We start from the raw sequence: 24788 nt of genomic DNA on the forward strand, positions 1-24788 counted from the left end.
TGTTCAGTAAAGACAGTCAACACCTGATGGATCCGGTCAGACGTTCAGCTTCAGCATTCGTTTCTATTATTGTGTAGGAAATGATCTTCCTACTTCCTGTTTACATGAAAGGAGGCGGACAGGCAGAAACAAGCGGTGATGCTCAGAGTTCACTCAAACATTTAAAAACAAACTTACTTTATTAATATTAATGTACAGGATCTGGAGTGAAACCATCCACGTGACTACAGTACAACTCACTTATTTACATCCAAGTTTATCTCAAGCCAAATTCATCACATGTAAGTTTTATTTACACATTATGAGGAAACAGAAATCCTCCTGAGACCCAGAGGAGAAAAGTCTGACATGTTTTCATGAACATATACAAACGGAGGAATAAACTGTCTTAACCTCAGTCATCAGCACCACATTCAGGCTCTTATTTTACTTTTAGAGGTATTTATTTCCCGTAACTGCGGTCCAATGTGATCCATATGGTCCAGTAAACCAGCTGAAGGAGAATTGTCTTGTTACTAGATTAATGCTAATCCAGAGTTACTCTGTTAGCTAATGCTAACCGAATAAATAGAAATATAGTTGCGGCCGCTAACAGCAGCTGAATATCAGACCGATTATTGTTTTCATTTTAGGCTCGGGACTTTAACGCGTTATTGTCGATCATTAATGACGGATTTTAACGCGTTAAATATGTTAGCCGCATTCTGATTTTCATACGAACGTTCCGGCGACCGCGCGTTTCTGGTACGTCCGTAAATCTGACGCACAAGCGACATTCGCTAACAGCGATGGATGACAAGGCCGCTTCTCTCGGCCCACTGGCAGTTAATTTCTGTTTCAAGCAGACATGATGGGACGCTGGAAAAGACTATTGTTGTGTTTAAATTGTGCTAAAAGGAGTTAGCCTATCGGCGAAGCTTTTTAAGCCTTAAGTAGCATTTTCCATGCTAAACATGTAGCAGCAGCTCAGACGTCCCTAATAATGTCAGCTTCTGCATTCCTACAGAATTATTTTTTTAATTAGTTCCATTAATCAGTTGAAAGCTGATGGTTTAATAACCTAAGAGATTACAAACTATGTATGTGTTATTGAGGCTATATGTCCATTTATTCAATAAATTAGCAGCAAAAACTGCTTTTGAAATAATAATGTTGCATATTTGGTAGATACATCTGTAATTAAATGTGATTAATTACAAACTGTGCTGTAACTCGATTAAAGTTTTTCAAGTCCCACTAATTTACTCACTTTTGAACGTCTTGTGTTAAATTAGAAAAATTTGTTTTCATGTAAATTATCTGGAACATTGATGTAGACCCCTTTTCTAAATCAGTCCTGCTACTTTAGATGTGTCTGTGCTTCAACACACCTGGATTCAGAGAAGGATGTGACGCAGCTGGAGGAACATCAGTTCAAATGAACAGACCGCTCTCCCCGAGGAAAACATGAAATCCATGAATAAATGAGAAATTAAAGCCTTCAGGGTTCTGAGGCGGTCTGGAAAAGAAATGCATTGAGATTCATTATAAGTCCATAAACAGTTCTAATGAGGAGAAAATGGATCTGGGTCTCAGGAGGATCACAGTTAGCAGTCAGCAGGAACCTCAGAACAAACCGGACCTGCCTGGTTCCACAGTCCAGTCCCAGTGGGGTTGACTGGTTCTTCAACCCCACTGGGGTAAATCTCCATTCACAGTCTGGAGATTTAGTTTGACTCTGTTTCAGTAAGTGTTGGTGTTTTGGGTCAGCGGGCGGCGATGTGGGCCAACCCTTGGTGTTTTGGGTCAGCGGGCGGCGATGCGGGTCATCCCTGGGTTGACGAAGGAGAAGTTCCTGAACATGGTCTGGTCCACGCTGTTGATGAGCGTCCGGTCGGCACACGACAGCTTCGGCTTCTCGTTGATGAACTCTTTGTCAAAGTTGCTGCAGTCGCTTGGTGACGTCTGAGAAAATGGAGGGAAACATTTTCTTAGATGGTAAAACTGGTTTCCTGTTTGCATCACCAACTGGTCTGAGTAAAGACATGGACATCCATCCATCCAGCGGTCATTGCAGGAGAGGCCAGGTCCTCCTCTTTCATCATTAAACTTTTCTGTTTTTCAACAGAAACCAAACTACAACAATCTGTTGCTATATGAACACAGGAGTACCTCAAGGCTCTGCTCTGAGGTCACTCTTTTTAGTTTAAATGTTTGACCACATTCATGTTCAGGGTTTCAGATGAAAGCTGATTATTTTATATATGAAGTTTCTGAAGATATTTTTGTTTCTGTAGCAACATAAATGATATCAAGTATTTGACAATTTGATAAATGTATCAAAATTCTCAGTAGAAACATTACTCAAAAGCCAAAATGAACTATAGTTCAGATAAAATAACTCCCATTAAACCTGAATATTCCCTCCATAATATAATAAATAATACCTCCAAACACCTGGAGCTCCTCTTTAACTTACCAGCGTAGGCCTGAAGGGCGGCGCCACCTGCCGCTGCTCCAGGGCGCTCCAGTCCATGCTGCTGAAGAAGCCGTGCTGCCGGATGCTTCCCTTCACTCCCAGTCGTTCCTCTGGCTCCCGGACAAACAGCTGAAGAAAACCAGGTCAGACAAAACCTTTACTCGCTGCTAGTCGCCATGACGACGGGACAGATTTACCAACAGAGCCAGAAAGTCTAATTATTCTTCATTGGAAAAGGTTTAATTAGTCGTTCCCTGTGTCGGAACAGGAATTTCATCAGATGCTTCCTGTATCAGCAGGTCTTCCAACAGAATTCAGTATTTTTTAATACAGGTAAGATAAACACAGCTGGATGTTTAGTTTTAGAAACACAGTTTGGTTCAGTTTCTGTAGAAAATTGTACTGTAAATAAAAGTTTGGGACAAAATCTGATTTCAGCTCCAGGAAGGTGGATCTGGACTGAAACAGAGGAAAAGCAGGAAAGAAGAGGCTGAAGACGTTAATCAGAGTTTAGCATGTTCTCTTAGACAGACTGGACTGGTTCCGGTGGTCTGAGTCTCACCTTGACCAGAATGTCTTTGGCCATCTTGGTGAGCCAGCTGGGATAGACGGGCGAGTCGGTCCGGATGGACTGGAAGAGCTCCTCCTCGTCGCGGCCGTGGAACGGCGACTGACCGATCAGCATCTCGTAGAGCAGAACCCCGAAGGACCACCAGTCCACCGAGCTGTTGTACTTCTGGCCCAGCAGGATCTGTTGGCACGGCAACAAGCATCAGCCTCACACACCAACCAGAAGCTCCGACCCAAACCCACGGCCGCTCACCTCCGGGGCGATGTAGTCCGGCGTCCCGCAGAAGGTGGAGGTCTGCAGGTCGTCCTGCATGTTCTCCTTACACATCCCGAAGTCGGCGATCTTTATGTGTCCGTCCGAGTCCAGCAGGACGTTGTCCAGCTTCAGGTCTCTGCAAGGGAGAAGCACAGAGTCAGCCTGCTGTCCAAAACTCAACCGGCGCCGCAGCACGATGCCGCAGCACGATGCCGCAGCACGATGCTGCAGCACGACGCCGCAGCACGACGCCGTAGCACGACTCCGCAGCACAACCCCACCTGTAGATGATTCCTTTGGAGTGCAGGAACTGGAGGCCGCAGACGATCTCGGCTGCGTAGAACCTGCAGGACAAAAACAGATCAGATTAATTCAACAGAATGAGATTTCATTGTTTCTGGGCTCCACCACTCCACCACACATCTTACAGCAGAAACCATTCAGATATGACAGATTTAACATAAGTAGCAATAAAAATTTAATACAGTTAATAAAACTGCTGTTAAACTTATAAAATATACAATAATTAACCATTCCAGTAAGTTGCTCCTAAAAGTTTTTCAGTTTCTTTTTAAAAACAAACTTCTGTTCAGCTTTAATCGGAGCTGGAGGTAAAGTCTTTTACTGCTCTGTAAGTTAAGGTGCATGACAGAAACGTCTGGCGGCGTAACCACGGCAATTTAAAATGTTTTGTAACTAAAACCAAAAACGTTTTCATGCTGAGAACAGCAGCGAAGCTAACGCACCATCATGGACGTTTGGCCTATACTGGTAAATATTAATGATATTATCAAACCTAGGGAATAAAAATGCCTGTTTTAAAATTATATTTGAATTTATTAACAGAAAAAGAAAAAGTAATCATCCCCGAAACCGAGTCGGAACCAGAACCAAAACCTCAGTTTGATAAAACTGAAGCTTTTCAGCACTGAAATCCATTTTGTTTTTATTCAGATACTAATGTTTGTCGATCTGGAACACTGAGTTGTGACTGCAGACATTTCCCAGGGTGTAAATACTTTTCCCAGCTCGGTGGGCTGCTGGCTGCGTTAGCAGGAAGACCTACGTGGCTCTGTGCAGGTCGAACTTGTGGCAGGTCTGGATGTGGAACATGAGATCTCCTCCGTTCAGATACTCCATCACAAAGAAGAGGTTCTCCTGGAGAAAAACAAAATGGCGTCATGAGAAACTCTGAGCCACATGAAGGCGAAACAGCTGGACTGCAGCTGGCTGTTTAATAACATTTCTAATATCAGGCAGGAGATAAACTACAGACTGAAACTTTACTGTAGTGCAGTTCAACATGAAGGGATTATGAGACTTTCAGCTGCTTCCATTCACTACAGCCTGATAATTCAGATTGGAATCTGTTCTGTAAAGAACCTTGAGATGATATTTCCAGTTCAGAACCGGAACCACATCAAAGATCAGACCGTCTCTCTTCATGTCTGACCCTTTTATATTTCAGATCCAAACAAGATCCAAACAACCAGACACTGCAAATAAAATATACTGGAACTGCAGGAAACAGAACCAAAATCTACAATTAAATTCTACATTTAATTCAAACACTTTATTGGGAAATTAAAAGAAAATAATAAAATCAATTTAAAAACAAATCAAAAATTCTGTAATAAATAAACAAAAGGCTGCAGCCACAGGAAATGGGAGCAAAGGGAAAATGCTGCAATTCTAACAAAAACAACAGTAAGAGCAAAACTCGCTCCACAGAACAGAAGTCCTCCAGGCCACCAGGAGGAGTCGACCAACAAACTGGGACCAGACGCTCAGCGAGGACTTGGAGGAAGAACTTCATGTCTTTTTCAAAACAGTTTTTTTTCAGCTGCATTTTTACATAGGAGATATAATTTACTCCTGACTCCCCCTGGTGGCCTGGAGGACTTTCACCTTGAGGAGGGAATTGCAGCTTTCATACTTCCTGTTGTTTTTGCAGCTTTGACACCTCTAGCTCGTGCTTCCTGTGTTTACAGCTGGTTTTGCTGTTTGCACCAGTCAGAACTGGCAGGGCCTCGCTCTGACAGGAGCCCTGTCTGTGGTCATCACCTTGGTCTGGAAGGTGCAGTACAGGTGTGTGAGGAACGGGTTCTCCCAGGCCAGAGACAGAACCCTCCTCTCCACCAGCGTACACTCCACATCGTCGTCCATCAGCACCACGTCCTTCTTCAGAGCCTTCACAGCAAAAAACTTCCCGCTCCTCTTCAGCTCGGCCAGAAACACCTGGAACCACAGGAAGACGGGGTTTGAGGTTCTGCACAACTCTGGACAGATCCGCCTCCACCTGCTAACCAGGTGACAAGTTTCCGTGGAAACAAGCCTGACCACAAGCCTGGCTGAAGTGTGAATGAGTCAAAGTGTGACAGAGCAGCTGAAGCCAACGGCGCCGCACCTTTCCGAAGCTTCCTTTGCCCAGCATCTTGTGCAGGACAAAGTCGTCGATGTTGAACTTCGGCTGATGGTCCTTCTTTGGGACGGCGTACAGCGGCTCCTCTGGGGCCGCCTCCAGGGCCAGCCTGCTCACGTCGGTCGGCCCCTCCCACAAAACGCCCATCGGATCTGCCGGCGAACGGAAACCTCCGGTGAGACATTAGCTAGCACAATGGAGAGGTGATGTCAGCGGCGGCGTACCTTTGCTAGCAGGTGCCTGTGTGACGGGCAGACCCGGTACCAACCCGGACGGCACCCGCACTACGCCCGGCTGGCCAATGCCCACCGGACCTTCTCGACCCATGATGTCACCGTCTTTAGTACTTCTCGCCTTCAGAGGGAAAATAAAACCCAACAGATAAATAAATTAGACAATTATTATCCTTAAAAAATATTTTGTTTTACTTTTAAATTACTGGTGAAACATTTTTGGAAACTAAACTTTTCTAAAAATCCTCAGACAAACTTTGTCATTAAAAAAGTAACCAGCAAGTGAATTAGCATATTAGCTAAATATTTAGCTTTGGCTAGCTTAGTCTAAATATTTACATTCCAACTTAGCTAGCTAGCTAAATATTTAGTTTGTAAACAAAAAAATTAGTTTACATATTTGTAGTTTGCAAACTACAAATATCTCATTTGTAAATTAAATATTTCTACTTTAGAGCTAATTAATATTTTGCTAGCTCTAGAGCTAAATATTCAGTTTGGAGCTAGTTAGCTTGCTAATCAGATATTTGATACTGAAGGAATAAATAACAGAGAAAAATATGTCAGGCTGAATAACCCAAATCATTGCTGTTAATAATTGACTGTAAATTTACAACATAAAAATGTTTGGAGAACATTTGCAATTTTCATCCATTAAATTTTTTTCCCTCTAGCAGAAATATTGTGGAGAGTTACTGTTTGTTCCAAATTAAATAATTGGCGAATAATAATTAATTTGCTTCATAGAGTAAATCTTAATTCTGAGATGTCCAGGAAAGAATCTGGCCGGTAGAAGAGATTTATTTTACAGCTAAATGAACTGATTTTTTATGTACAATGATTAAATTTAAAGAAGTGTAAAAATAAACAATTCAGTTTCTGAAGAAACTTTTATCAGTACACAGAATCATGACTCATAAAACTGTTTCTATTACCAGGAAATCTGACTCATTATGAGACGATTTTGCAGCCGTGTGAGGCGTTCCCTTCTCGTAGGAGTCGGGTAGATTCTGCTGCTTCTGTTGTAATAAAAAACGCAACTGTACATTTTCAGTAAAAATGCTGGTTTGAACCTTAAACTAAAGCAAAAATTGGTATCGGACAAGAAAACTGCTGAGTTTGACGGAGTTTCAGAAGGAAAATAAAATGACTTTGGAGGAACAAATTTTCGCCAAAAACAAAATTGCTAGATTAATTGCATGTGTAAAAGAACATTTTTTTCCAAGATTAAAACTAGAATATTTCACATTTAGTCAGAAATTTGTGAATAAAAACAGCAGAAGAGCTAAAAGAGTCCTGTGGTGAATTCAGGAAATGTTTTAAATGTAGAACTGGGATCTTTTTCTGGATCCTCTCACATTCTGGAAAATATTCATTTTCTCTAAACATTTAAGGGTTTTTCTCTTACAGATGTCTGAATTTATAACATCATGGAGTTATAATATTTATGCCTTCATCTTGACTTCTCTAGATCAGAGACCGTTTTAGTTTTCCTGGCAGAACGTAGAAACATCTGCCGATGTCCTGACCTGCTGCTGGCTCCCGATGACGGCCAGAGCTTCAGCCATCAGCTTCTGGTTGACGCCGCAGAGGTTCGCCACCTTCTTCTGGCATTTATGGTGAACGTTCATGCTGCACTCTGCACATAAAACAAAAAAAATAAACCTGCAATCGCATCTGTAACAATTACGTTTGGATTCTGTTTCAGATTACAATCAATCATAATGCTGAAATCTCTGGAAACTAAATTTGTCTTAAAGTGTTTAAATGATGCATTTGATTCACACTTTTAGAGAAATGAGGCGTTTTATGGATGATTTTTGTCTGTAAACGGGAGTTTTCAGCTGCTGGATCATATTTCTGATGAGAAATGAGCAGCAGCTGCACATGATGCAACGCCGAGACCTAAATCATGATAATTCCTCCTGCTGCACATGAAATTATCTTTATGGGTTTGGAAAATAAGCCTCTTATGTTACATAAAGCATCTAAAACATCATCTGGTTCGTCGTGGGAAACATTTTGTGTTCCTGAATCTGATTCAGTTCAAACAACTAATGTCCAAAACCTGTTAAAATCTACAGCAGCAGAAGACTCCCAGTCTGAGATACTAACTGGGACCAGTCAAATCGACTGGCCCGCCTACGGAGGAACATCTGTGACCGAATTAACTACAGCTGGTACGATTTCATGGAACAAAGAAATAAAGGAACAGGGAATCAGGCCGGAGCGGACGGTGAAGAAGGGAAGGAGCAGGAGGAAAATACAGCCAGAGAATGGCCTAGTCAAAGTCCAGACGTGAATCCAGCTGAGAATCAGTGGGAAGATTTGAATATTTAGCCAGTCTGATGCTAATCGAGGCGTGGCGGCTATCTTTAGCCGTCCTTATGCTAACGGAGGCGTGGCGGCCATGTTTAGCCGTCCTGACGCTAATCGTTGTGTGGCGGCCATGTTTAGCCGTCCTGACGCTAATCGAGGTGTGGCGGCCATGTTGAGCCATCCTGACGCTAATCGAGGCGTGGCGGCCATGTTGAGCTGTGTACATGCGGTGCAGGCGGCGTCTCACCCTCACATTTCAGCCCCTGCTTGGCCAGCCCCCACAGCAGGGTGCCGCAGTGCTGGCAGAAGGTGGGGCTCTTGTAGTTGTACACCTTGAAGCGGTGGGGCATGTCGATCTTGAAGCGCTCCTTATGTATCTGCAGAACAAGAACCAGAGTGCAGCTTGACTCAAACGGCCAGAAACCAGAAAAAGAACCAGAACCAGAATCAGAACCTGTATTAACTCACCATGGTCTCCTTGCTGTTCACCGCCGACCCGGTGCATTTGGCAATGACCTTGTCGATGCATTTCTTGTGGATGGCAGCGTTGCATTCTGGGAGACACACAGAGACAAGAGGGACAGAGACATGGAGGACACCGCCGCAGGACGGCCGTCTCCTGATGCATCATGGGAAACACGGAGACTCACGTCTGCACTGGTAGCCCTGCTTGTTTAGACCCCTGCAAAGCAGAAAGAGAGCCGAGTCAGGAACCGGTCCGGGTCCTGGTCGGTCCAGTCGGGCTGGTTCCAGCCGGTTCTTACCAGACGAACTCCTTGCAGACGGAGCAGAAGGTGGGCTGAGGGAAGAAGGTGGCGCTGAACTCGTGACACTTCACCAGGTGAATTTTGGCCTGCTTGATGGCGCCGCGCCGCTGATGCAGGGTGAACAGGCCGTCTCTGCCGCACTCTGAGTCCGGGTCGGCGCCGGCCAGACCCGCAGCGTCTGAAACACACCAGGACACGACCCCATGACCCCTAGGGTCTAAACACACCAGGACACGACCCCGTGACCCCTAAGGTTTTGAGATTAATCTTAGAAATTTTCTAAAAAAAAACTAGGAAATTTCTAAGTTTGAAAAATCAAATATTTCCACCGCAAAATATTTTGGGACAAAAAGCTTTCAAGGAAAAGTCGAGTATTTTCATCTTTTGAAACTCAGAATTTTTTTCTGAAACATTTCTGATATTAATTTTAAAAATTCTGAATTTTTTGTCAGAAAGTAACTTTTTTTGTATCTACAGTGACCTTCATACGCCGCTGGATTAAACCAGGAAGTGTTTTTGTACTCTAGCCTGGATTCTGTTTTTGCTGCTTTTCTAGTTTATAAAATAATCAGCAAACTGGATGAATTTCATTTAACAAAAAACAACAATTTAAAGTTTTGAATCTATATTTCTGTTTATTAAACATTTATTCTGTTTAGCAAATATTGTATTAGTGAAGATATCTGCTGGTAGGGTTATTGATGGTATCAGGTAAAGTTTTAGTTTTGCTGTTTTTGGAGACTCACCGCTCTTCTCCAGGTAATACCGGGCCTCCATCAGCAGGCGGCCCTGCGGCTTCATCTCCAGCTGAAACACAAAACCAGCACAAATAAAACCTTCCATCTGGAGGAGGCCTGGGTGACATGGTGCTGGGAACAGACTCGGCTCCGGCAGAACAAACAGCCTGGAGGATTTTAATTACAGTTTGTGTTTGTTTGGGAAGGAAACGGTTGGCAGAAAATCTCTGATCTCAGCAGGAGATAAAAACTCCCCACAAAAATAGAAAAAACTCATTTTAACTTTCAGTAAGTAGAAAATGTTTCTGAGATTCATCTGAAGAAAATTTTACATTTCTCTGATTTTTCTACTTTTTAGTTTCCAGGTCTTATTGGACTAAATTATAACTGAAACAAATTCTCCTTCAACCATTAAATGAACAAAAACCTGAAGCTTTATCAGCTTAATTACGTAATTTCCCTTTAAATTAATCCTCATGTTGGTCACATTTGGGTCATTAATGTTCTTAAAGGGCCGGTTGTAGCAGAGTGCTTTGATAAAAAATACCAGTTAAAAAACTGTTTAAATTTTCTCTGCATTCATACTTCTTGTTAACGTATGTTACATTAAGTTCTTATAAATATTCTTTATATGTCAAATATGACTGAAATTAAATTTAGCTGATTTAACCTCTTGAAATTGGGCTTCTGTCTCTTTAAGAACTCCTGCTCTTTCTGAAGCTCCGCCTCCAGGAAGTCACATGGCTCCTCCATTAACCCTTTAACGTTTTTACCAGCGTTGCTCTGAGCAGCAGCTCCTATAATGAGCTCAGCAGCTGATTGCTAATTGCTGCTGGCTAGTCTGAAGGAGCTGAGTGGAGGAGAAGCTTCGTCTCGGAGGCGGGGCTAGGTCCACCCAGATGTTTAGCAGTTGAATGGTTGCCATGGAGACTAAAGGATTTCTCAGGTTTGTTTATGATGAGGGAGAACAGACCATGACGCAAAGCTCAAAGCCCATTTTAGATGGTACCGGCCCTTTAAGGCTCAATCTCTGTGGCCCTCTGGACCTGTTGCTTTAATCAATCAATCAAAACATTAATCGACGTTCTGAGTGTCCTCTGAGCGGTGCGGTCTGGTCCGACCCGGTACGGTTCTGCTCCACCCACCCAGATCTCCAGCTTGCCGTTCTCCTTCTTGCAGCGCGTGGCCAGGGAGTCCAGCGCCACGGTGGCCTCGGACCGCAGCTCGGCCGTCCGGTCCTTCACCATGACATGCATGATGCGGCCGCGGTGGACGTGGGCGTCGAACGTGGAGCTCCACGGCGGGTACATGGTGGGTTTCTTCTGCTTGTACACCTGTCCCTTCTCTGCATGCACACACACACACCCACACACACACACACACACACACACACACCCTGGCTCAGGGTCGTCTCAGGGGAACCAGCACCAACCTGAGCGGCTTCAGTTTCACTTCCACACAGTAAACAGGCTCTGATTTGATTCTTTGAGTTTCATGTTTTTGTTTTTTAGATTATTGCTGTAGCATAATTTGATCGTTACTCATTAACTTAGATTTAGCTTTAAACTTTTAATATCGGAACAAGAAATAAAGAAACTCCTTAGTTTAATAAAACCAGGAGAACCAGTCACTAGTTTCTTACAGACTACTTATTAAACACGGGGAACCAACATGTAGTTTTACACTTTTACGTTTCTGTTAGTTTGTAAACTATGGAGTACTTTTTGTTTTCCTTTTATTTTGTTTGTATTTCCTCTAATTCATGTAAAGCTTTTTGAATTGCCTTGTTGCTGAAAGCGTTTTCTAACCAGGAATTAATCTGTGAATTCAGAAATACTCAGTTATTTCTAACATGGTGCAAAAAAAGCATTAAATAAAACATCAGCCTAATTTTTATGTATTTATTTTATGTTTTTGTTTTATTACTGATCTGAGTTTTTTTTTATTATCTTTTAGCAAATAGATTGTTTGAGTCTGTTTACTCCAGTTAATTATTAATTAATAGCTAAATTAGTTAATTATTCCAATCAATCAATTAATCGTGATTAATCGGACTGTAAAGTCCAAAACAAATCTACTTGTTGCACTGAAACTAGTTCAGTTATTTCCAGACTAATTAGCCAAAATGTTTCCAGTAAAACCCATTAAACTCTCAAAGTTTCCACTTCGCCTGCAGCTGAACATCGGAGCTGTTTCTGGGCCCAGAACCCGTCCGGTTCTGGTTCTGTGCAGCCAGATGAGCCAACATGTTGTCAGAGTGACATGTGAGCCAGTTCCTGTGTGATCTGCTAAAAACGAAAAGGTGACGCTCAGAAAACGCTGACTTCCTGTCGTTTGCCCTCCTGTTTCTTCTGAGTCAGAACCGGTTCCGTCTGAAACGACGAGTTTTCTGTCAACCAGAAGACTGAACGTAGCGCCTCGGTTTTACTTCTGTATTTATCATCTTCATACATGACTGCTAGTAAGCAAACAGCCCACATATGACAGAAAGTATGATGAAGGTCAAAAATACTGAAATACAGAGAAATGAAGCTTTACCGGACCTGATCAGTACCAGCGACACCGTTACCATGACAACACATTAATAACTGGATGTCCTGTTGGATTCTTTACTTTTTAAATTTTTTTTATTATGACCATAAAACGGAAAACTGTTTGAAAATGATTAAAAAGTAAAAAAAGGTAAATTTATCTCCCTTCCTGAACAGAAACGTTTCCTACAGAAGGCAGCCATTTTTAACTCTGCCTTCGATGACATCATCAAAGCAGCCATTTTTAACTCTGCCCTCGATGACATCATATTTCCCATTAATGCTCATAAAATCCAGAACCATGTTCAGTCAGCGATCAGCTGATTTTCCTCCTGATTCTCACATGAAACCCATAAAATAACTGAAATGATGAATCTGAACATGATGTCATTTCCTGCACATTAACAGGAAATTACAAAATTTCTATTTAGAATCTGAGCAAAAATATTGACAATAGTTATTGTAGAGAAACTTTATGGGTCCTTCCTGATCAACAGTTGAAAACTCTGATGTTAATGCGACGTGTCGTTACATTATTAAAAATAATCATTTCCTCCTGTGACTTGAACTACGCCTTTCTTCTTCTTCTGCAGGCCAAAATGACTCCAGAATGAAATGAAACACTGATAAAGACTTTTTACTGAATCCTGGGTGTACTTACTTTTTATCTTCATCTTTATTTAATAAGTGAACCTGATTGTTATTTTCCAACAAATTTAGAACCCAGACAAAAACAGCAGGGTGTATTTACTTTTAGGGTGTATTCACTTTTAGGGTGTATTTACTTTTAGGGTGTATTCACTTTTAGGGTGTATTTACTTTCCTGTCTGCCTTCCCAGGTCCAAACTGTTTCCTCAGATAGAAACGTTTTTACTGACGGATGTTTGCATCGTTTTGCATCCAAAAGAGATGAAATATTGATATTTGAACATTTCCTTTAAAGGAAGTAAGTATTTAAGTTAATAATTCATTTTTATTTTTATGACTTTAAAACATTGGAAGCACAGCAGCTTCAGAAGTTCATTCTGGGTCTAGTTAACTAATTAAACTCTTTATTGTAAAACCCGTCTGACAGCATGAAGTAGGCTGGAAGGAGTTTCAGATCCACTTTAGTCGTTATGGAAAAAATTACAGTTGCCGTAGCAACCAGGAGCCACTGACCTGTGTCCACGGCCTCCTTCATGTAGACGGCGCAGTACGGGTTCAGCACCTCTTCATAGTACGCCAAGCTGGGATCGATCTCAAAGTTGGAGAAGCCGATCCGCAGGAAAGGAGACATGTCTGATGATGGCTCCTCCAGGAAAAATCAGGATGTTTCCAGGTTAAATCAGGAGTTTTCCAGGTTAAATCAGGAGTTTTCCAGGTTAAATCAGGAGTTTTCCAGGTTAAATCAGGAGTTTTCCAGGTTTCCTCGCAGTGCGTGCTGCAGCGTGTCGCCGTCTCTCTGCAGGCGGCTGGCAGCGGGCGCAGGTCGGCGACAGGAAGTGAGCGTTTTTAAAGTTTTTCCGTCCTCGTATCAAACGACCTGCAGAGGAAGAGAAACATTTCATCAAGAAACCACAAAATCCGTCAGAAACAAATTCAGTCAAAGACCCAGAAAAACACAGACTGGTGAAATCTTTCAACGCTCAGAGGCAGAACCCACTGTTTGATCAGAACCAGAACCTCAGAGGAGCCGACACAATCTGACCGGCTCCCAGTGAGTACTGGACCTGGTTCTGTCCCAGTGACACCCAAGTCACTGCTGGATTTAGAAGACCGTGTGTGTGTTTGTTTCTTATACCTTGTGGGAACCATTTTCCTGAAACACTACGCTGTGGGGACCGAAGCCTGGTCCCCACAAGGGGAAACACTGTTTTTGGGTCAGGGGTCAGATTTAGGACTACGGTGTGAGTTGAGTTTTGGGTAGGGTTAGGGTTAGGTATGTAATGGGTGGGGTAAGGGTAAAGGTCAGGGTAAAGTTTAGGCTGTAGGAATGAATGGAAGTCAATGGAAAGTCCCTGCAAAGATAGCTGAGCGCGCGTGTGTGTGTGTGTGTGTGTGTGTGTGTGTCATCTCTATTAATAGAGATGAAATCCTAAGCGCAGATGAGGAACCAACACTCTGACCAGAACTGGTTCCAGGACCCGGAGCTGGTCCAGTCGGCTTTTAGCAGCTTAAACTCAGAACCAGAACCGGGCCTGAAGCTCCGACATTAATCCTAAACTCATTTCCATTTGGTCTAATTAATAAACTGTTAAAATATTTTAAAAATAGTCGTCCGTTTTCTATAACTTCTTTAAATTTAGGATTGTTTTGCAATTAAAATCAATATTTTTTGTGGAGCTACTTTAGAAATTTTTGCAAGAAATTTTGATGGTAAATATTTAAAGTTTGAATTCTTCACATTTTTATGACGAGAACAAAATGTTTTAAATTAATTTGACTGTGAATGTATTGAGATTTGAATATGAACCACCTAAAAAACATTTTGACACATTCCAGGAAAACTAAAGTCTTCCAGCAATTTGTTGCATTAGATTTTATTTAAGGGCACCAGAGTCCAGGGGAGCTGCATAGAAACCGATCAGCAGGTTTCTATGTTAGTTAGTTTTGACCAACTAACTAATCATTAGTTGGTCAAAGAGACCAGAAATAACGAGCCGGAAAACCAAAACCAAAAACAGATGTGAGCCGGGAAAACACAACGGAGCAGAACCGTACGGAACCGGACAGAACCGGGCAGAACCGTACAGAACCGGACAGGTTCACAGAAACGGTGATGAACACCAACATGATTAAACTGAGATCCACTAAAACAGCTGCTGCAGCGTCGCATGGAGCTGCTGCTGCAGCGTTGCTGCGACCTGTTGATGCGTTTGAGTGGGCGGAGTCAAACTTCCGGAGTTCACGGCACTAAACACCAACCACACTTCCTGTCTGAGCGTTTTCCTTCTCCGTGGGTTTGATGCAGTTTCAGCCAGAGATCAACTTTACAGAAAAGAAACAAAATGAACCAAAAACATTGAATATTAAAATCTTCTCACAGAATTTAGTTTATTAAAACAAAACAAAACTTTATTTTCTGCTTACAGTCGGTGCAGATGAATCAAACAAACTTTACTTTTGCTTCTGAATTTTGGATTTTTCTCTTGAATTTTTAAACTTTTGGTTAATATAAAAATTAATTTCTCATTGAAAATCATTTCAAACATGGACATAAAAGTATTTCATTCCTCAGGCAGACGCGAGCATCTGAGAATATTTAGAAGATTTTCCATATAATTTATTAACTTATCAGTGTTTAACATAATGGAGGTTAGATATGTAGTAGTTTTATGATAAAACCTTTATTTTATTCCTCATGTAGACATACTGGGAATATTTAATTCATTTTCTAAGTAATTTTTCTGAATTTAGTTGATTTTTTAAAAAAAAACAAACAATGATCTAATATTTGTAATTTTTGAATCTATATCCATGTTTATAATTTTGGTGCACTGCTGGTTTGTTGACAAATATATTTTTATTATAAGGAATGGATATAAGTTCATATAAATGATAACTGCTCACAGTTACAGATATTATCTCAGGTTTGGTGGATTTCTTCCCGCTCTGCCTGCTGGGCGTTCCTCAGCTGTTCCTCCTATAATCAGTTTAAATGTTTCATTTCGTATTTTCACAGATTTTAACGTTCAGTGTTTTTATAACTTCTGACAGACGGACAGCGACCGGATTCTGTTCTCTGCAGTTCATCTGGAAAACCTTTTTATTCATCATAGCGCCGTTCTCCCTCCGGAAACTTTAGGAGCTTTTTAGCCGAGTTAGAGGTCAGAGTTAAGGAGCTTAGCACAATGAAATTCTCCTGTGGTCATCAGAAAATGAGTAAAAAGTCGATCCTGACTCCGGCTTTCAAAGATTTAAAAAACGTTTTGCTGTTTTAAGAGAAGAAATGAAGCGATTCAGGAATTTTGCGCAGAATCGTTGATACGGACAAGAGATGATCAGCCAATCGGTGCAAAGGCTGAAAAATGTACAGAAAGAAAAACCGTCTCAGTTCATCCTGGAGACTGACTGCAAGGAGTCTGAACATCTACACCTGACCTCTGACCTCTGCAGGAAGAAGGCCTGTGAGCCGTGAAACTAATCAAACATCTTTAATCTGCCGTTTATCCTCACTGCTTCTCTACCTTTTAGTAAAAACTCTGGATGAATTAATCATCTTCCCAGTGAAGTTGAAGCATATTGATGGATTTTAATCTGAGATTTTATGGTTCCTGCTCATCAGCTGAACTTCAGGTTGAAGTCTGGAGCGTTTAGAAACGTTTGAACTGATGAGATTACAGCAGCAGCCAGATGTTCCTCCGGCTCATCCAGAACGTCCAGAGTCTGGACGTTTCTGCTGCCGCCGCTTTAATCCGTCTGCCGCAAAGTGCCGCCTCTGCAGGAGGGGATTCAACCCGGAGCAACACGACACGCTGAGCTGGAAAAACACCTGCGCAACAACCACAGGACGGGTTCTACTGGTTCTGTTGGACCAACTGGACCATCGCGCTGGTTCTGGTGCCACTCAGAGGTTTACTTCCTGAAAGTTTTACTGTGGTGGAAGTTTTCACTCCATATTAGAGCAGATTTAAAAATATGAATATCAAACCTTAAAATAGAGGATGGATGGATGGATGGATGGATGGATGGATGGATGGATGGATGGATGGATGGATGGATGGATGGACGGACGGATTCTGTCTGAAAATAACAGGAATAATCCTAATCCTATGGATTAAAGGAGGATCAATAAATGGATCTTTGATCTTAAATCAGTTTCAGGTTCTGAGTATCAGGAGAAAATATTTCTCTCTCTCTTTTTATCGTTTTCTTTTCCTCCTGTGAAGAGCCATGGAGGTGAGGAAGAGGAGGACGAGGAAGGTCACCCCCCTCTGAGTCGACCTGAGATCAGACGAAGGTCGCGGCGGCGTGGCGAGCCGCGACCTTCAGACCCATCATCTGAACGCCGATCCATCAGAACTCAGTCAGGACCTTTGTTCTCTGAGAGGTCTTTGACTAGACGCCAGACCCGACCAGAACCAGCACCGCTCACCTCCACCCACACAGTCAGAACACTTCTGATCCACCTGACCAGAACCAGAACCAGCTGCTGTACTCTTAAACATGGCAGCAGTAATTGATCTTTAACTACAGATTAGGAGAAAAGTTTTCTAGGACGGAGATCAGAAGATACTGCCTACTGACAAACGCTCAGCGGTTTAAAACCGTCTCTGAACAGATTCTGATTCCTGCCGTGGTTTGAATCGGTTCAGCGGCCGGAGGGTGGGACTGGTTGCCTTACAGTGTCAGATTCTAACACCGCTTCATGGAAACTCACCAGTTTTGAAACATTTTCTTGTGTTTTGGTTTTGGCTCCAATAGAAACTTTTTCTGATCAGATGATGAACAACAGGATCTTACTACTGGAGGAAACGAAGAAGAAGACGACGACAGGAAGTGGAGCAAGATAAAGAGCTGCAGGTTTTTGAATAACGTATCGCTTCAACAAACTTGAAGCGAAAATGTGATTTAAATATTTTTTCTTATTTAACAGAAACAGCATTTCCAAAATTGTGTTTTTCCACATTAACAGAATATATATATATTTTTTTCATTTTTTTCTCCGAAGAGTTTTTGCGGCGCTAGTGGCTTGTATTTTTTCAGGAAGGAGGGTGGAAGACATGCGGCACAGGTCGTCGGGACCGGGAGTTGAACCCGTGACGTCCGCGTCGAGGACTAGGGCCTCCAAGCGTGGGGCGTGCTAACCCGCTGCGCCACCACAGCACGCCCCCTTAACAGAATATTTTAAAACATTTTGTGCGTGTTTGTAATCCCTCCAGTTTTTAGTTATTTCGTGATCCCTGCACTTTTTACGCCACTGCATTATTGTGATATTATTGCAAATTTTCTGCACAAATAGACAAAACTGTGATGCTAACTCCCACCTGCAGGCGGCGATATTTCTTACTTCTACTCTGTTCCCACTTTACTGGATGTCAAGTTATCGTCTTACATGAACGCAAATACTGCAAAATTTCCCGCAAATATTTCTAAATTATCTCCACACAAATCAGTGAAACAACCATGAGTTTAAAGAAATACATATTGAATGCAGAAACGTCTTAAAATATTTCAGCGGGTTTTATTGATACATTCTGCAACAACCGGCCCTTTAAGAGCATTCATGATCTGGATGTGGACGAAAATTAAAATAAGTTAAAGCATCAATTTCCTTTATAGTTTGTTTATCTTTCTATAGAAATGACTCCTGTGTCAGGAATCAATAAAATCTTATAAATGCTACATATATTGTTATTTATGCTGTACATTTCATTGGTGCTCTATAAAGAAATTTTATTGTGTATTTATGAGGGTTTGTTTTACATTTCTTCTGGTTAAATTGAGGTTTGTCGTCTCCACTGTCGCCTCATGCTTGCTCTTCCTCTGCTGCTTTCCAGTCATTTTAGCCTCTTTCAGCCTGAGCTCACAAAACCTACCAGACACTTTGAAAAAGACTTTTTATGTTTTATAGACGCCTACCGGAGGAAACTGATTATTTGGTGGCTAAACAACAACTTCATGTCTATTTCAGGTTTGAGAACAAAGACAAAACTTTGTACCAAATAACGGAGGAAAGCATCTGGTTTATAGCCTAAGAACAGAAATGTAGAAAACTATTTCACAGAAATGGTTCGTGTTTAAGAAAAACATGAACTAATGCTTTACAATGCGTAAAGTATATCCTTTTATTTGTTTAAAACTAAACCTTACAGTCTTAATAAAACTGAGCCGGTCTGACGACAACCAGCCAGTTTTCATTGCGGGAAACGATTCAGCTGAGATGTTTTAGCTTCAGCTGAGATATTAAACTAACTTTGGTGAAATGTGAGGCTGATAAAGGTCGTAGTAACAGCTCAGAGTACTCACCTCCCGGCGGACTGCAGCTTGCTGCCGCGGCTCTCACTGAGCGGAGGAAACGGAGCCGCAGCGTTTAAACGGGCTGCGTGACGCGTTCACGGACCGTAGGAATGTTTACTCACCTCCAGCCACCGCCTCTCATCTGAACTAAACCAGAGAAAGAGGGAGGTTTTTATTTCCTGTTTATCCTGGGAGTGTTTACATCAAATAAAATCGCGGGTCGCCGTAAAGTCTAATTTATAATTAAATATTTTTATTTATTAACAGAAACAAACAACATAGATTTTTAATTTTTTAAAATCAAAACCACAAAATATGTTGTGGTTTTATTTTATTAACTTTAGCACTTAATAACCTTTTTCAGAGGCTGGATTAAGTTTTTAAACGAAGAGCAGCAAATTCTCCCTTTAGTCTTTAAACGCAACACTCAGTCAAGCTTCACATCGAAACAGAAACTAAATTTATAAATTTTCTTATGTTTAATAAATGTATTAAACATAAGAAACAAAACTCTTAATGTACCTGGGTTTGCATATCTATGTTTCTGTGTTTAATAAAAACTAACAAAGATTAACATGATTTTAAATACGATCTGTTTTTGTTTTAGGTAAAGTGTTTGTTGCAGATGGATGTGAAACATAAAATGTTCCTGCAGATTTTTGTTATATTTTGTATTTATTGGCAGAGTAATAAGTTTACGGCTTTATGGCTCTGAGCTTCAAAAGGGTTTTTACATTATGGCAAACTGGTTTCACATTAAATCTGAGTCTGAGTGGATCCCTGTTATTGTTCAGACAGTGATCCTGGTTCAGTTCAGTTAATCTGTTTAACGGGTCGATCACCCTGGTTCTGGTTCTGGTCTCATCTTGTTAAGGAATCATTTCTCCCCACTGTCGCCACATCCTTCCTTTAATAAATAATAGGCATTATAAACTGAATTTCATTAAATTCAGTTTAATCAAACTGGAAGATATCATGAAATATGGCTGCTTATGCTGTTATATTTGATTCTTCACTTCATGTTTAAGTTTGATGTTGAAGTTCTTCTTATTTGCTGTGAACTGAAACTATAATAAAATTAAATGCTGAGTCAGTTTTTATTAAATGAAAACTATAGAAAAGATTTTAATATTTTTCTCTCTGTTCCACATGTAAAGCTAATTTGGTGCTTGAGTAAATATAATTTCTTCTTTCAAAACATAAAATAATTATTTTAATCACGGATAATGTAAGGCGACCTGGAAACATAATTTATATTAAATTAAATACAATAAAAGTTCCAGCCTGTTTGTTCTCCTGCTTGCTGCTGCTTTATTTTCACTTTTTCAATAAAAATAAATAAAATACCAAAAATCCGGTTTCGGTTTTACTTCCTGTAATCTTCAGCAGGTTTAAATAGCATTTCATAGCTGTTTTAAAGTTATAGTTCATTCATTTTGTGACTCGTTAAGAGCCCAAGTTGCTGCTGTGGCTGTTTTCATGTCCGCTGCCTCGGTTCTCCACCAGGGGGCGCCACCGTCCATGTTATGACCTTTTCAGTCCAAGTGAAACAGGCGGAAAGGAAAAATGTATTTTAAGCATATAAAACATGTCTGTGATAATTTCTGGGTCTATATGTGATGATTCTCCAAGCAGCAGCAATTCTAACATTTTATTCATGAAGTTCATTTTAACTTTTGATTAATCCTGTCACTAATTCAGCCACAAAACAAATAGTTTCTATTTTAAGTTTTAATTTGGGTTCTAACATTTCCTAAATTATTCTTTTCTCTTTTCTACTCCTCTTCTATTTTTTGTTTTTAGTTTTGCTGCAGCGGCTGATGAATGAATGAGTCCATGAACTCCTTCCTGCTGTGAACTTTAACACATTTCTGCCTCTAATTGTCCTCGGATCCGCGGTCTGTGGTTTTTCTGCAGGTCGGCTGGATGCACCGTCCGGCCGCTGCCTGCTGGGGGCGCTGTCCTCTGCTCCCTGAGGAGGACAGCGGTTTTACTGGAATTAGCAGTTTGCAGTTTTTGAGTGAAATCCTGAATGCTCGTTCATTTCATTAACATAATCCTGCTACCTTCCCAGTTATTGTAATAAAACGTTTTCATGTTCGTTATCAAGCTAAAACAGGAGAAACAATAGAAATAACCTAAAACAACAAATGGATTACTTGGAAATGGAAATTTGACATAAATAGTTTAAAATAATCCAGTTGGTTTCTCATGCAGTTTTTAGTTTCTTATATTTTCTGTTCCTTTGAATGTGTCCTGCTTTTTCTCCCAGCTGTTCTTCATCGTCTGATTAACTCACCTGGTTCTCATTTTTCTGATCACATCTCTGTTTTTATTGCTGATTGTTTCCATGGATACCGTCCTGATTCCTGCAGGGTTTATTTTCTGCAGTTTGTTATTTATAAAAAATGTTTCACAGAGTTTTCATCCTTTAACTTTTTTATTTCACATTCATTGTTTTTATTGGATGATAACATCAGGAAGTCAGGATGCTGCCACCATGATGCTGGTGGTGGCAGCATCATGCTGGGGGATTCTTTACTCCAGCAGGATCAGGGGTTGACAGGTGAATCCCAACATTTTTCAAAAAGGTGCAAGTTCTCCCCCTGATGGTTGCCATGGCGATTCCCATCATTTTCAGGGCCGATGTGAAACTACAAACAAGCAACTTCTGTGAGAGAAAGACGAGTCGGATTTAAAGGGAAAGCAGCTCAAAGATACAACGGCGAGTCGGGACAGAAATTTTCTAGGAAAAACATAAAGGTTTTCTGAGTAAAGTCAAATATTTAACTTTTCTAACGCAAAAAAATTCCATGTTTTCTCTAAAAAATTTCTGAAATTAATCTCAAAATTTCTGAGTTTGTGGTGAAGGTTTTTCTAGCGGCTTTAATAAAAGCCACTTCACACACCCGATGGCGTCTTTGTCGCTGTAATCACTTCTAATCATTAGAAATAATTAGATCTGAAAAGGGCTATTTATCTAAAAAGTGACGTTTCTCTCAGAACAGGAACCGCCGGCCCGATTTGACCCGACTCTGTGATTTTCTCTTTAACACCAAACAGAAAAATAAAACCTCATTTCCTCTCTTTCTGCTGGTTTTTAAAAATTTGGTCTTTAAGTGTTTTTATGTTTGATTTCTTCTCTGAAATGTTTATTGTTTTGGTTTTCTGCTGACATTCAGGGAAACTGAATGCAGAAATCTGAAGATGCATAAATATAGAAACATGCAGTGGGGAAGTTTTTACTTTTTAATCACATTTAAATGTTCCACAACAACAAACAGATATTAATATCAAAGTTAACCTGATCAAAGATGAATTAACTTTTGTGAAAAAGTAATTACAACAGCAGCCATCTCATTATTATTATTTATTGTGTTGAGTTTTCAATTAATCTGCTTATTTTATGATAATTAGGATTTAAATATTTGTATTCAAGACTTTATGTTTTATAAAAAATCTTTTGTTCATTGGATGAAGACAGGACTGAGAGCCAGCGCCATGGAAACCAGCAGCCAATCAGCTGCCGCACTGCAGTTTGCAAACCAGAGCATGGATCAGATGGATGAAACCCAGATATTCATCTCCCACCTGAAACACAGACACACACACACACACACACACACACACACACACACACACTCAGCCTGCAGCACATGCACTACAAACGCGGCGGTTTGTGAAGCGCAGCGACAGGAAGTGAGTCAGCTTTATGCGAGCAGCAAAGCCGCAGGAAGTGAGCAGGTGAAGAGAAACGAGTCAAAGTTTAGAATCAGATCAGAGGAGAAAATCATTTCATCACTTCAGCTTCTGAACATCAACTCAACAAACAGAAATGTTCTGACACACAAACTAAAAAACTTTAAGGAAGAAGAAGCGCAGATTTACTCTGACAGTTTACTGGTTTCAGTCTCCCAGCTCTCCCAGTTTGTTTTGTCTTGTGGTTTCTCCAGTTTACGACAGTCTGATCCCTCTGAGTCTGTAATCACCTCCCTCTGCAACTGCACTGAAATGAAAGAGACAAAGTGTGTGTTTAGATTTAGAAACAGACGCTTTTGGAAAACACACTCTGTGTTTTCACAGAATCCTTCCAAACAACCTGCAGAAAGGAAGTGAGGTCATCGAGTCTCCATGACACAGGAAGGAGTTCAGCTGGAGCCCAGAGGAACGTCTGCTGAAGAACCCAACTCCACTGGGAGGCACGGCAGAGGCAGCATGGTGCTGTGGGACTGAATGAGCGAGCACCTTACATCTGAAAACAGAGATCCAGCGGATCCTACGACCTCCGACCTCAACACTGAAAACATCCAAATACAACCAAACAGTTTCTGCTGCAAACATCTCAGTGCAATAAAAATAAAACTACATTAACCGAAAAACAACTTTTCAGCAAAGACAAGAACTCGCTTTGAGTCAGTTGCTTAATATTGATGACAAAACTGACAGATTTTCACTTTTAGCATTGAAAAATGTTTTATTATAAAATCTGTCAGTGGAACCAGAACGTCCAGGAATTAAGACAGAAACAAAACAAGCTCCACTTTGCTCCTGAAAAGTTACTAATGAGTCAGTTTTGTCTTATTTCAGTGGAATGTGATATTTGCAGGAAAAACTTGGTAAGATTTTGTGTTTTGTGGAAGAAAAAGATGATCAATAATTATTCCTTCATGTGGAGTAAAGTTTGAGTTTATGGAAAATATTCAGAATGAAGTTTTCCTGCAGCGACAGACGAACAAACTTTTTTTAACATTTCATTTATTTTTATATGATTCTCCATAAAAGCGTCGGTTTCATCTCAGACACAACCTGAGTCAGGGTTCCTCAGCCTGCAGCAGAAAAAGTCTAAAATCAGCCGTAAAGTTTTAGATTTCAACCAGTTTGGTCCCAGTAGAGAAACTGGAACCAGCAGAGAGGGGCTGTCTGAGCCTCCTCTTCGTCATTCTGCTGCTCCTCCTCCTCCGTCTGACCCAGATTTCAGGTGATGGTTTGTGTGTGAAAGTGAGAGGAAGATCTCCGTCTGGTTAACCGAACTCACTTCTTTCACCGCTGACCTGAAACTCCTCAGCTTTACAATCGATTAACTTCTCTCACAACTAGTTTTAGATTGATCAATACTTTACAGATGAACTCCACGCAGCATACAGGGATTTTTTCCCTCTTTACAGATTTTTGTTTCATATCAACATTTTTTGATCTTAAACATTTAAATGTGACAAAAAAGTAACAACTGAATAAATATGCAGGGGTGGGAATACTTTCCTCTGAGATGAGAATCGATTCCAAATGTCTGGAAGCTGCTGATCATATTATCTACCTGAGAGGCTAACAGTTAGCTTTAAGCTTCAGTTTGGTCTGATCCGACCGAGAAATGGCACATAAAACATAAAATGGCACAAAATATGAGTTTGAAAAACAAAACCTCACTTTTTCACAGCAGATAAACAAAATCATATAATTCACAGAAAGTCTGATGCCGGAAGAGTTGAGCTTTGGTCGAATCACCTTTGACCTTTTTGCTTTTTGGAAAGGTCAAAGTTGATTTTCTTCTTGTTT

The 24788-nt window shown here is 40.9% G+C and overlaps 1 protein-coding gene across 3 annotated transcripts; it reads right to left on the minus strand.

The window, feature by feature from the left end:
• Window positions 1-160: 160 nt before the first annotated feature.
• prkcq (protein kinase C theta) lies at window positions 161-19331 on the minus strand. Of its 3 annotated transcripts, none has more exons than XM_014472768.2 (18): window positions 19245-19331; window positions 13455-13818; window positions 10908-11107; window positions 9772-9832; window positions 9023-9203; window positions 8909-8940; window positions 8727-8812; window positions 8506-8635; window positions 7469-7578; window positions 5931-6060; window positions 5692-5858; window positions 5349-5522; window positions 4351-4442; window positions 3566-3628; window positions 3282-3420; window positions 3021-3209; window positions 2459-2587; window positions 161-1944 (listed from the first exon to the last, which is right to left on the minus strand). In XM_014472768.2, exons 2-18 carry the CDS (start codon window positions 13570-13572, stop codon window positions 1786-1788), a joined length of 2160 nt encoding a protein of 719 aa, XP_014328254.1. In that variant the 5' UTR covers window positions 13573-13818; window positions 19245-19331; the 3' UTR covers window positions 161-1785. The 3 variants fall into 3 exon arrangements, with proteins under 3 accessions (XP_014328254.1, XP_023205742.1, XP_023205743.1); XM_023349974.1 differs by lacking the exon at window positions 19245-19331 and adding an exon at window positions 13939-14032; XM_023349975.1 differs by lacking the exon at window positions 19245-19331 and adding an exon at window positions 13903-13922.
• Between the last annotated feature and the right edge of the window lie 5457 nt (window positions 19332-24788).

Source organism: Xiphophorus maculatus, chromosome 17, assembly GCF_002775205.1.
Source record: "Xiphophorus maculatus strain JP 163 A chromosome 17, X_maculatus-5.0-male, whole genome shotgun sequence".
Classification (NCBI taxonomy): Eukaryota; Metazoa; Chordata; class Actinopteri; order Cyprinodontiformes; family Poeciliidae; genus Xiphophorus; species Xiphophorus maculatus.